General features: G+C 48.6%; 1 protein-coding gene across 1 annotated transcript; it reads left to right on the top strand.

The window, feature by feature from the left end:
• The first annotated feature begins 4181 nt into the window (after window positions 1–4181).
• On the top strand, window positions 4182–12774 carry PRKRIP1 (PRKR interacting protein 1). Its single transcript, XM_041482554.1, has 6 exons — window positions 4182–4325; window positions 5600–5678; window positions 7072–7172; window positions 7925–8010; window positions 9674–9741; window positions 12036–12774. The coding sequence occupies exons 1-6, from the start codon at window positions 4206–4208 to the stop codon at window positions 12149–12151; spliced, it is 570 nt and encodes a 189-aa protein (XP_041338488.1). The 5' UTR covers window positions 4182–4205; the 3' UTR covers window positions 12152–12774.
• Window positions 12775–13330: the final 556 nt, after the last annotated feature.

The raw sequence follows: 13330 nt of genomic DNA, 5'->3' as shown, positions 1-13330 counted from the left end.
CAAGTCAGAGTGGTCCATCCCCCGAGCAGCAGGATAATTGAGAATGAGCAGCCCTGGGCTAAAGGCCTGTGCTAGCATCTCCCAGCAGCTCCCCATGGCCTGTCATTCCCCCTCCTGCCTTCATCTCTCCTGGGAGACTGTGCCTCATGCTCTGACGTTGTATGTCTTTCTAGTGTGCTCTTTTCTGCTGAGAATCCCCTGGGAAAACTGGAGCATTGTCCCAGACTGTACTGTGACAGCTAAGCAGTGACAGACGCAGCTAACACATGGCTTTTGGGGGGGTGGAGGGAGCTGCTCAGCTCGGTAATCAGGCCATGGTTGTGTCATGATCCATTCACAAAAACATTCCCTCCCCAAAAGTCACCAGAGCCTTTTCACCGCTCCTGGAGAGCTCATCCATCAGGAGCTGGGCAGCTGGGGAGGTGACACTGAGGGCTGTGCCTGCGGGACAGCTGCTCCTCCTGCCTCGCAGAAAGCCATTCACACCTCAGCTTATTAGCAAATTGACTAATTACAGCATCAGGCTTGCTGGAAAACATCCCTTTCCTTTCACAGGGTCTGGAAGGGCAGGGGCAGGAAAAAACAGCATCGAATGCAGAGATTTGATGGCGATACAAGGGGAAAGCAGCCTCAGCGTGTGGGCTGGATTCCATGCCAGCAATGCCCTCTGCCCAGGGCTGGAGAAGGGCTGGGATGCTGGTGCCGAGCCGTGCCCTGGCACATACCATGAGCAGGACAAAAACGCAAAGGGATTTCAGCGGCGCAGCTGCCCACGTTTCATGTGGGTGTTGGAGCTCCACGGCTGCTCCCGCCTGACGTGCAGGTTCTGTCTCAGCAAAGGATTGCAGTGCTTCCAGAAGGATCCCTTTGGAAAGAGAATTCCTCAGAAACACAAATGAGCTTCTTTGATAAAGATCAGGGAGCCGAGTTTTGTTCGAACTGACCTATGAAAACACTACCCTGTTCTAATGCAAATCCGCTGACCCCAGTCCTGCCCAGATCCCAGCCCAGCACTCTGATTGATTCTGTGGGCTTTGTATTTTGATGAAATACTTTCTATTTTTGTATTACCTAAGTAACTGTCTTGCCCTTTTCCCCAGATTTTTTAAAGTATTTATAAAAAAATACTTTTTATTTTTTAAAAGTAAATAATGCAGAATACATCAAGAGTCTGCATCAACTCCCTTTGAGAGTTTGAGAGTGAGATGTTCGTAGGTCTCTTGCCCCACAGTTTGCAAGGGCTCTGCCTGATGACAGGCAGCTGCCTGTTTGTTTCCTGGGGCTGTGAGCTATGGCTGGAACAAGCCATGTTCTGGGCAAGTGGGTCCAGCTGCTCCCTGCAGTCCTCAGGCTGCCATTCTGCCTTCCTCCCATGGGGACTGGCACGGGAGGGCCAAGTCCTGGCAGCTCATCATTCACAGCCCTGCTGTGGGAAGCTGTGTGTTTGCAGAAGTGGCTGTGAGGAAGAACAGGGTGAAACATTAGGGATTAGTTGTGTTTAGGACTCAGCAGAGGAAACTCAATCGGTTTGCAGCAATTCTGCTTTGTAAAACAGTCTGTGGTGACCGAGAGGGGACAGGGGACCTGCCGTGGTCTCTGCAACAGAGCTGGTGTCTCCCTGGCAGGGCTGAGTCCAGCCTGGCACTGGAAGATTCTGTCCTGGTGTGCTGAAGACGACCCAAGGCTGGGAGAGCCGCAAGCAGGAGCCGGGAGCTGGCAGACAGCGTGGAGGAAGCTGTTTGCATTGCTCCAGCCAGGGCTGAGACTGCAAGGATGCCTTCCAGGACCAGCGGCCAGCTGGGAACTCAGCCAGCACTAAATTCACACCATTCTTTTACAAATCAGGTTGGTAAGAAAAACACGAGACACAAACTAGTGTGATTTCCATAGCAACCTCAGCGGAGGTTGAAAAGTCTTTTGTAAACATAGGGCTGAACCTGAGGATCAGCTCCGATTTTCTCCACAGAAAGGGGAAGAGAATGGAGGCTTAATAAATTCAGGCCATACAAATGAACTATAAATCTCAGAAGGAGCCATTCCCAACCTCTCTGTTCCCCTTTCTGTCACCCTCTCCACATGCACAGCACGAAGCTGTCTGAAACCCAGAGCCCAACTTCCCGGCTCTGGCTTATCTCCATAAACTGCACAAAGGCTTATGCCCCTCTTCCATTGCAGCTGACCTTTGCTGGCTAATTCTGTGACGCACACACAGCCCCAGCACATGCCATGCCATTTCTGTAGGGCCACAGCGACTTGAAACAAAATTTGGCTTGCAGTGGAGGCCTGTACTGCAGCCAGCTCTGGCTCCTCTTCCCCGCCATGGCTTCCTCCAGCTCTGTCAGGCAAGCGTGGATTTGGGTGTAGCAGCCCTCAGCTCATGCAAGCGCTGTTCCTGCAAACCCCAGGTGTGAATGTGGATGCAAACAGCACAGCGTCCCCCCCGCTACCTGCCCACACGGTGCTGTGGGGAGCGGTGCTGCCGTTCATCACTGTCAGCAGACAAAGCCCGCGGGCCGCGCTGGTTAATGACCAAAGTGACACGGACAGATGGCGCAGGCAGCCTGCCACGGGGGCACCAGGAAGTGCTGTATCGCTTACACCCTCACGGGGAAGGGATTTGGCAGGGCTGAGGGTGCCAGTGAAAAACACACTGAATTTTCATCCTGCTCAGGCTCTGCCGGACAGAGCGCGGCAGATGCCGGAGCTGCCTTGCTAATGCGGCCTGCTGGGGACAGACTGCAGCCCTGAGAACGCGTGTGAGGGGACAGGGGACATCGGAGCCCAGCAAACACAGCTTGGGCAGGAGCAGGATGCACGGCCACAGCTGGGGCACGGGAGGAGTGACGCAGGGAACAAGCTGTGTCTGAGTTTTTGAGTGTCTGAGGGAGGGTGTCAGAGGTTGGAGCCAGCCCCTCCTCAGCGGGGCTGAGCCATGGCATGAGAGGATGGGCAATTCCACCCAAAAACGAGACAGGGGCCTGTTGGAGTGAGCCCAGGGAAGATAAACCAGGTGATTGCAGGGTGGAGCACCTCTCCTGCAAGGAAAGGCTGAGAGAACTGGGATTGTTCAGCCTGGAAAAGAGAAGGCTTCAGGGTGACCTAATTGTGGCCTTTCAGTACCCAAATGGACAGAAAGATGCAGAAGGACTTTAAACACAAATTTGTAGTGACAAATGGGGGAACTGCTTCAAACTGAAAGAGTGGGTTTAGATGAGATATTAGGATTAAATTTTTTGCTCTGAAGGTGGTGTCACTCTGGCACAGATAGCCCAGAAAATCTTTGACTTCTGCATCCCTGGAAATGTCCAAGGCCAGGTAGGACAGAGCTCTGAGCAGCCTGGTCTAGTGGGTGGCATTCCTGCCCACATCAGGGGGTTGGAATAGGAAGATCTTTAAGGTCCCTTCCAGCCCAAACCATCCTGTGTTTCTACGAGGAAGAACTTCTTCACTGTGTGGGTGATCAAGCATTGGCACAGGCTGCACAGACAGGGTGTGGGGTGTCCCCCAAAAGCCCTCTGGACACAGCCCTGAGTGCCACGCTCAGGGGACTGTGCCAGACCAGGAGGATGGGCTGGGTGACCCCAGTGGTCATTTCCAACCTGAACCATCATTCTGTGAGTCTGTGCCTTCAGAGAATCCCATTGAGGGTAGGAGAGCACTGGGACAAGCTGCCCAGGGAGGCGGTGGAGTCTCCCTGTCTGGAGATATTCCAAACCCACCTGGACACATTCCTGTGTCACCGGCTCCGGGTGGCCCTGCCTTGCCAGGGGGTTTGGGCTGTGACACCTACAGAGGGCGCTTCCAACTATACAGTTTGGTCACTCTGCCTTCAGCCTCCGTCCAGGCTGCAGGGTACGGACATCACGAGGGGGAATTTCTTCACAGAAAGGGTGACTAGATATTGGCACAGGCTGCCCAGTGAGGTGGTGGACTCATCATCCGTGGAGGTGTTCAACAAACGACTTGTAGCATTCAGTACTCTGGTTGACAGGGTGGTGACAGGGCAGAATTTAGGTTAGATGACCCCAGAGGTGTTTCCTCGGTGTCCCTCTCCCCTCACGGACCCCATTCCGTGGCTCCCTCACACGAGGGTCCCTCACGCAACTCCCACCTCTGCCCGGCGCTCACCGCACCCGCCATGACGGGGCCGCCCGCGTCGCGCGCCGTGACGTCACGGGGGGGCGGGGCGCGGCCAGGGCCGGAACATGGCGGCGCCCTCGGCCCCGCGGCCGCCCCGGCCCCGCAAGGAGCCGCAGCCGCTCGTCATCCCCAGGAGCGCGGCCGAGGAGCAGCGCCTCCGCCTCGAGCGCCTCATGAGGAACCCGGTGAGGGCACCCGCCGGGGCACGGCCCGGGGCGGCGGGAGAGGAGAGGGACGCCGAGACCCCCGCGGGGTCCGTGAGGGGAGAGGGACACCGAGACCCCCAGCCCACTCCCTGGGTCTGTGGGGGCAGAGGGCCACCGAGCCCGCCACCCTCGGTGTCTGTGAGGGCAGAGGGCCACCGAGCCCGCCACCCTCGGTGTCTGTGAGGGCAGAGGGCCACCGAGCCCGCCACCCTCGGTGTCTGTGAGGGCAGAGGGACACTGAGACCCTCTCGGTGTCTGTGAGGGGAGAAGGACGCCGAGATCCCCCACCTCTGGCTCTGTGAGAGAAGAGGGACTCACACCCCCTTTCCCCTCCTCCAGAGTCCGTGAGGACAGAGGGACCAACCTCCTCTCTATTCTCTCCGTGTCCGTGAGGGAAGAGGAACCGACACCCCCTCCCGGGGGTCTGTGAGGAGAGAGGGACCAGCCAACCCCCCCTTTCCTTCCCGGTTCCATGACGGGATCGACACACGCCCCCCTCCTTCTTGCCGGGTCCCCAAAGGGAGAGGGACCGACCCCCACACACACACACTGTATTGCTGTGAGGGGGGATGGACACGTCTTTTCTGGGGTGCTGTGGAGAGAGAGAAGCTTCTCTGGGAGCACAGGGGCCCCTTAGTGCTCTGCCCGCTGGTCTTTCCTTTATCCACTGCTTTTAATGTACGGGAGCACGACCCTGATTTTCTAACTGGGTGTTTTGATCCTTTCCTGAGGGGGTTTTTGCCAGGAGGAGATTCTCACCCCCTGCTCCGTGTGTGCTGGAACATGCTGAGACTTCCCCGCAGCACGTTCTTCCTCTGACCTTGCACCATGTGTTCTCCCTCCCCTGCTCTTCCCTGTCCTCTAGCTCTGGCATGGAAGGTGCTCAGACACCTTTCATCGTTTCCCAGACTACTGGTAATGGAATTATGCTCAGTTCCTGCGAGTGCTTGGAGGTGCTGTCATGCTTCCTCCTAGCTCCCGTGCTGAAAAGAGGCACAGACACTCCTAATCCTCCTGGGGTTTGTTGACCTGCAGGCCTGAATGTGAGGGACAGAGAGGATCCCTTCGGATTCTCCTCTTCTGCCTGCTCCTGATCCCTGTGCATGAAGAAATTGCTGCAGCTGTGTTCCTTCTGAGATCTGTCACTTGGTGGAAGAGGCTGTTGTCAGACATATCCCGCCTTTCAACAATGTGTTAAAATTGCAGACTTTGCTCCTGGAAGATACTGATGGCTGGTTGGTTTGTTCTTGCAGGAAAAGACTGTACCAATTCCTGAAAAACTGAATGAATGGGCACCACGACCTCCCCCGGAGTTCGTTAGAGATGTCATGGGTAAAGATTCTGTTCTTCAGATAACTCTGGTGTCAGCCACAGTTAACTTAGAAAAATGTTTAGCAGGGAAGGACAGAGGTGGTTTTCTGCTGCTCATTTTGCTGGAGAAAAGAGGTGTGAAATGTGCTTTGAGAGTTGATTTTTCAAGTTTTATTTGGTTCTCTGGTTCCACTTTTCTGCTGGCTGTCAGAATGCAGAGAGAACAAAGCCTGTGGCACTGCAGCACGTGGGCTGCCTGCAGTGCAATAAGCTGCTGCTCTGGTGATGACAAGTAAATGATGATGAGTAAATCTGTCCTCTCCATGGATCTGAGAGTGCTCTGGAAGATTGGCAGTGTGAAGTCCTTCTTTTGACTGCTTTGAGTCTGAACCTCGGGCTCTGAGAAGCAGGCACATGCAGGAGGTGTGATTGTGTGTGCTCAGGTAGGGAGCTGGCAGCTGTGCCAGGACTCTGACCCAAGTACTCTGTGTACACTTTACTTCTCCCTGCAGGGAGTAAATGTAGTGGCTGTGGTATAAACTGGCTGCATGTAGAAGTTCTTTCTTTGAGACCTCCATCCTTTCTAGAGGTTGACCTGTTCTTACTTCAGAATAATTGATCTTGGACTCAGGTTTTTATATGCTTCTGAATAAAATCTGCTTATTGGAATTCTCCCATGGCTTTTTCAAATAGCTTTGCTTGTGCTTTAGTGAATTGTCTTGTTTTTCTGGGAGTACCTGACATGCTGGGGCTCTGTTGGTATCAAGAGCACCCCTGTTGCAGTCCCAGCTGCTGGATTTTAATTAGGTGTCTTCTTTGAGGCTTGTATTCCTGTGCTTTCCCTTGAGAAAGAGCTCGGGAGACGGGGGAAGAGAGTGGAGCACGATGCTTAAAGCTCCTGCAAGGCTTCAGCATGCAGGCTGATGCAGGAAGAGAGAGCTGTAGGGATTTAATTTGTGAAGAAACCGTTGAAAACTGTCAGTGGATTGTCTTGCATGGGGAAGTACAAGATCACCTTTTACCACCTTTCTGTTGACCTTTACTTTGTGTTTGAGAAATGCTGAAAATCAGCTGGAAGCAGCATCAGCAGGGTATTGTAGCTCACATGTGCCTGTAAGAGATTGTGGAGTGCATTTCATCTCCAGTTCCTTGCCTGCCTTGATGTGCAGCTAAGGGTGGGCTCTCCAGAGGGGTAACTGTAGGACCTGCAGTGGCCCAAAAGTGTGGGTTTGCAGCTCACTCTGGCTTTTGCTTGTGAGCTGAGTTTAAAATGGTTAAACACCCCGTGTGCTGTTGGTAGATTTTCATCTGACAGTGCCCTTTCCTGTGTCCCATCCCTCAGCATCCAGCTGCAGTGGTTTGTGAACATCTATTTGCCTCCTTTCCTAGCAGACTGAACTCTTCCTTGTTGCAGGTTCCAGTGCTGGGGCTGGGAGCGGGGAGTTCCATGTGTACCGGCACCTCCGTCGGCGAGAGTACCAGAGGCAAGATTTCATGGATGCCATGGCTGAGAAGGTCAGCACAACTCTTTATAACTCCCCCCTCCCCCAGCTGTTTGTTGTTCTTTGCAAATCTGTGTTTTCTTTGAAAGTCATGTACAAATAATTCCGTTCTGAGCCACTCCTTGTCAGAGCAGTCTGTAGGAGTGTGTGATCCGTGGTGTCTGTGTCAGTACTGAAACATTTGGTGCTTTGTGTCAGACGTGCTCCATCTCCTGTGTTCCCTGGGGTCCTAGCACGCTGTAAGGCCTCATGGGAATGTGTGTGTTCTCAGGCTGACTTGAAAATGCTTTAAAAGCTAGAAATCCCTGATAACACTGCCTTGCACAGACAGAAACAAAGTGAGTGCCTGTGCACAGAGTTCAGATGTTTAAGTCCTGATCGAGTAGAGTGCCCCCTCTTTTAGAAAACACTATTGATATACTCTCTCTTGGCCGAGATGAGTCCGTATGTTAATGTTTGTGTCTCCAATTATTCATTTGTTTTTACTGAAACGTTAATTAGGGCAGAAGCCCAACCTCCCTCATCTGCTCTGGTGAGGATTCCTCCCTCAGAAGGTTCCAATGTTTGGCTCAGGTTGTAGGTTAAAAATGCTGTCTGTACAGGAGCCATCCCTAGGAACGTGGCTTTGTATAAAGAAGCCAGGCAAAATCTGGCAGAGCTCCCTTCTGTATTTTGCTAAAAGACTTCTCCCTAAAAGGGCATGACTTTTAAAATAAGTATTTTAATTTAGATTGTGACCAAAGTATGACATGTGATCAATTACAGCAAAGACTAGATGAGGAATTCCAGAAGAAACTGGAGAGGAATAAGATGATTGCAGAAGAGCAAACAGCAAAACGCAGAAGGAAGCGGTAAGGGCAGATTTTTCCCAGGAGGCTTGACATGGAAACCCTCACTCCCTGTGCCTCATCTGTAGCTGCATGCTCTGGATAAACACTGTCATTCTGTGTCTGCATCTATCAGCTGGGAAGTCTGGCTGTGGAAATTAAATTTGTCAATGTCAGTGTTTGGTTTCCAAAGGTAGCTGTAAACTTGACAGGCTTTGCTGGGGTGGTTTCTTTTCCGTGCCATTGCTTGCAGGATAACTTTGGACTGGTTGAGCTGCTTTTGCTGACACTGTGGTCTTGCCTGCAACATGCCTTGCTGCATATTTGTTTTAACAGTGTCAGGAAAGGTTTGTGTCTATATCTGGCCTAAGTTTATGTCTGAATCATTTGATACCAAGCAGTTTCAGTGCAAAACTGGGTGCTGCTTCGTGGGTAGGTTGCTTCTGCCTACCCCGTTGAAATGTGTGGCAGGCCAAATCTAATAAGTTAGGTGGAAATACTAAAAAAATATTAAATCCATCTTTCCCCTAAATTTTAGACAAAATGAAACAGTTACAGGATTGATGCTCTCAAGAAATAGCCTGAGCATTGTAGTGCAGTGACACAAGAATTTAAATCCCACTCTCTGTGTCCGGGATAGGTTTCAGAAAAAGCAGGGAGTTGTGCCTCTGCTCTTTCCCAGGGTCTGACCCTAAGCAGCCTCTCCCTTGCTGTTTTGCATGCTGTGGCTGAGAGTTGCTGTGGAAAGGCCTGTGCAAAGTGGCTCGCTGCCACGTTAACACAAAAGTGCACAACACAAACACTGTTGCCATCTTAGTTTAATTTAATGTGGTCCAACAGATGGCCAGCAAGTCAGATCTGGCCTGCTGCCTCTTCTCTGGCTGAGATGGAGAACAACTGTTCCAACAGCAGATGCTGCCTAAACACGAACACCTCCTTGTCCCCCTGCTATGCTCTAATGGTGTGGCTTTGCCCTGCAGGAGCCCCTCTAATTTCCCTCAACACCCTTCTCTGTCCTGACCCAAAAGGACAAAGTTCCTGGCTCTCTGTTTCGAGAGAATTCAGTTGTGCTGTTGAGAGAGCAGCGTGTGAATGCCAGGCTGCTCTGCCTATATCTGCCATTAACTTGCCAGGTTGCCTTTGCTGGGCAAAGAGAGCTGGGTTGTATGAATTGAAATTCCCTCTTACCCCCAGTGCTATTCCTAGGGCCTGACATCTTGAGAAAGTACAGCCAAAGAGGAAGGTCAGAGCATACTGCACTATTTTTATTTTCTTCAATTGAAGGATATATTACTGGTGTTTTTTTCCCCCAGTGTTCAGTTTCTGCAGTCTGGGTTTTCACACCATTTTCTCTTTGTGTTTATTAGCCTAGGTAGATAAAATGTGGGGGCAGTTTCATTCTTGTTCCATCTGTGTTCTTGGAGATTCTTGTGTATCATAGTTCTGGTTGCAGTGCATCATGAAAGACTTAAAAAATCCATTAATCTGAAAACGACATAGAAAAGTTTCTCTTGATCACATGCTGAATTTACTGCTAAATTTTCAGTTAAGGCCAAATTTAAATTGAACTTCTCTTCTGAAATCAGCTTTTCCAAGATGTCTGTAATATGTCCTTTATCAGTGTATGAATGTGCAGAAGCTTTACAACATTGGGTTTGCCAGAGAGTCTTTTTTCTTTGCTTTATAGCCAGAAGTTAAAAGAGAAGAAACTGCAAGCTAAGAAAAATAAACTTGAACAAAAGAAACAGGAAAAAGGTCAGTGAAATTCAGTTTACTTTTCTCAGGACTTGGTTCTGTTCCCTCACTGAAGCTTAGAAGGTTTTGTTCCACCCCCCATCCCAAGCATTCTTAATACATGGATTAAAGCCTGAGTCTTAAGCTTGTTATTTTAGCTGATGTTTCAAAATCCTCTTTGAAAGCCATCTATGTTGAGATTTAATCTTACAAATAACTTGGCTGTTTGTGAATATTTTCCATTTATTAGGGGGAATTTTGGACAGCAAACTCTGGAATCTGAGTCTGTGGATGTTTTGCCTCAGCTGTTCTGGTGAACTGCAAATTCAGAACCTCACCTGCTCAGAAAGGCAGGATTGTTCAAGGCTGTGCTCTTTTAAAGTGTATTTTGATTGTGTATGGGAAAACAGGTGGAAAAAATGCACAGCTTGGGCAGCAAGAAACAGAGTTATAATTTTGTGTGCAAGAAATTGAGCCACCTTGGTACCATCTGTTCCACAGGACTATTTTATTTAATAGAAATAAAGGTGAAAAATCTGATCGCCTCTGTTCCCCTGCAACATTAATTTCTCTCTTGAAAATTAATGTTCAGTGGTGTCAGTGTAACTGTTTGCTCAAACTTTTGCATACTTGTTGCTTCTTTTCAGTAAGTATATTTTGGCTTACTCTTTCAAATAGTTGTCCCTTGTGAATTAGCACAAATGGTTAATCTTAAAGTTACAGCAGTTTCTGGTAATTCTGCTGGAACAGTGGCTTGCCTGACAGTTCTACCTTATTTGTGCTTTGCTTTTCAGAATTGGATCTGTTTCAGCTGAACCACTGCCAGCCTCCCATGTAAACATGGGAGGACAAATTGTTAGGTTAATTTTACTTGTGACAGCAAGTGAATGTAGCAGAGTGAATTTTTGGGTGTTTTGTTTTGGTCTTGGGTGGGGGTTTTTTGTGTGTTTTTTTTTTTTAAGCTACTCATTTATGATTTGTAACTCAGAGGAGAATTTAAGTATGAGTCAACATTTGTTCATTTTGAGTGAACAAATAGAATACCCATCCCTTAGGGAGTGGCTGGGAGAGAGGAGAGCTGGATCAGGGACTGGCACTGTGGTATGGGATTGCCCTGTACCAGCTGTGGGGCAGGAGTGGTTTTGTTTGGCACAAGTTCCTGAAAGACAGAATCCAAACTCCCTGGTATTTGTAACAGTTCTTAACTCTTTACAGTCTGTATAAAACAGTTCTCTATGTAAAATAATAATATCGGGGGGAGAGAAGTCCTTCTTAGCCATTTTTAGTCAACTGGGAACAGCCTTTTTGTAGTTTTGTGTGCCCTGGGTTGTGATCTGAGAGTTTTTTCAAATTGATTAAAGTGTATTTGTTGGATATGGCAGGCAAACATTTGTCTTCCCTTTTGGATGACTAAATGAAACCTCTGAATTGCCATGTTTCATCTTTGTTGTAGTAAAAACATTAAGGGTTGGCACTGAATGAGGTCAGCTGTTGAGGTTCGTTAATGAACAAACTCCCAATAAACGCTCAACGTTCAGCACTTCACCACGCGGTGGCATCAGACCACTGAGCCTAAATCCCGCTTGAACTGGTCAGGACACAGAGTGTGACTGGGCCTGAGGAACAGCAGAGAGCAGAAAAATGGCTCTTGGGTTCGGGTCCCAATTTATGCCATACTTCATTTTTGTTACTGGTTATTTAATTTTTAGTAGACGCGTCCTGGTTTTTTAGCAGACTTCACAAGTTTTCTGTGACCCTCGTTAACCTTAGGCATATCTTCATGAGTTCCTGTACTGACAGTATAGCAAACAGTCTGTAAAAGTTTATGGCACCTCGTGGAATTTCTGTGAACTTGGATAAGTTGTAGGAATACACTGAGTCTTGCCTGTGGCTTCCCACTGTGATCCTTCAAAGTTCATCCCAGCCTGCAGAGGTGAGATTGGGGATGAGATAATCTATCACCTCAGTGTTTGACTGTCTCTGTCAGAAAGAAATAATGTTCCAGAGGAGGTGGAGTTGGTTAATGATGGACTTGGTATTGGAGATGAGGGAATTCCCCAAGGGAGAATTTGATATTCTGAGCTCCTCATCACTCGGCAGAGTTAATAGGGAACTGATTCGTGTTCCTGAGTATCTGGGACTGCTTACTTGTGAGATGCTTAACAAGGAGGACACAGGGGAATATGTTACCCTCCGTGCTAATTAGCCTGGCCTAATCCACATTTGCTGAGCACCTGAGAATGTTTTGCTGTGAAGTGCTTGACAAGGAAGCCAGGTGGGAACACCTCATCCATTCATCCTGTTTGTGTTTGTAGAACCTGGGCAATCCCAAGAGCAAGGCAGCAGCGAGGATGACGAAGAGGATAGCAAGGAGGAGGAAGAGAAGGAAGATGATGCTGAAGAGCCGAGTTTTGTGATGGGAAGAGGATGAGGCCTTCCAGGGACAGCTGGAAACACTGTTCATTGCTTTATATTCAGGAGCATGAAAGTCTTTCATCTCAGCCAAGCAGAACCCATTGGCATACGTTACATCTGCTTAACGGGGCATGGCCTTCACGTCACAGGCCTGAGAGAAAATGATAGAGAAATGCCAAATAAGAGATTTTTTCTTAATTGCTTGTATAACTGCTGTGCAGTCTGCTCTAAGTTTGCTCTAAAGAGTCAGCCATAAGTCTCTATGACCCTAGAGTTCTTTCTAAAATGGCCCAGAGTGTTTTTCTGTCTGAAAGCTAAAACATAACTATTACCATTTAAGGGAAATATTACTGTGAAGGCTACGTATTCTACTTATCTTGAAGCTGGTAGCAGTGGGATACATGAATCTAGGGGAAGAGTTTAACCTGAAGTAGAAAAGTGGTCTGTAGCCAGACTCTCCTGCACTGTGAGTGTTCTGCATTTGGGGTTTTGTATGGGGTCATCTCTAACCCAAAGAAATCAGTTTATGTTGCTAGACAAGTTCTATAGATTTTTAATCTGGATCCCTTTTTTAATGCTAAAACTTTCCCTATTGCTTTTCTTCCATGTTTTCTAAATTAATAAAAGGGATGTGTTGGATTGTTCTGTCTTCTATTTTTCTTTTTGGAAGAGGATTTCAGTAAAATAAAGAGATGCTGCAGTGCTGCAGGAAGGGACAAAGAGATCAAGTGATGTGGCACACATGAAAATATGGAAAAAGGTGTTAGCTGCATGTCACTTTTTGCTTTTGAATTGGAACAATACCTTTTCCCAAAGATTGTGTGTAAAGCCTCCAAATCCTGTGGCAGAAAGGCTTGGAATGGAATAATTTTGCTTGTGCTCAGCTTCCTGTGATGACACCTGCCTTTCTCTCTGCTTGAGCGCTCTGCTTTGCACCTTGGATTCCCTGGTAGGAATCTTAACATCTCTCTATATATTTACTTATTGGTGCTTAAAGCATATGCAGTGGTGGTTTTACTTGTAACTCTGGTTTTTGTCTCTTCAGTGTATCTTTAATTAGAAGTGCCTGCTGGCTTTCAGACATGCTCATCCCAGAGCCTTGCATCCAGAATGCGGTGCTACTTCTTCTCAAGCCTTGGTTAATGACAGATTATTTTAAGCAAAAACAGTAAAAAGGGAGAATCTCTTTTTAGAT

The sequence above is a fragment of the Pyrgilauda ruficollis genome, unplaced genomic scaffold, assembly GCF_017590135.1.
Source record: "Pyrgilauda ruficollis isolate IOZ18807 unplaced genomic scaffold, ASM1759013v1 scaffold59, whole genome shotgun sequence".
Classification (NCBI taxonomy): domain Eukaryota; kingdom Metazoa; phylum Chordata; class Aves; order Passeriformes; family Passeridae; genus Pyrgilauda; species Pyrgilauda ruficollis.
Note: the sequence above shows the minus strand (reverse complement) of the source record. Positions and strands in the feature narration are given on the sequence as shown.

Bases quoted from the DNA above. Each gene is read 5' to 3' on its own strand.
- PRKRIP1 (XM_041482554.1), top strand. From the start codon at position 4,206: ATGGCGGCGCCCTCGGCCCCGCGGCCGCCCCGGCCCCGCAAGGAGCCG. The intron at 5,679-7,071 runs GTAAAGATTCTG...TCCTTGTTGCAG, and splicing joins GTTCGTTAGAGATGTCATGG to GTTCCAGTGCTGGGGCTGGG. The intron at 8,011-9,673 runs GTAAGGGCAGAT...TTTGCTTTATAG, and splicing joins GCAAAACGCAGAAGGAAGCG to CCAGAAGTTAAAAGAGAAGA.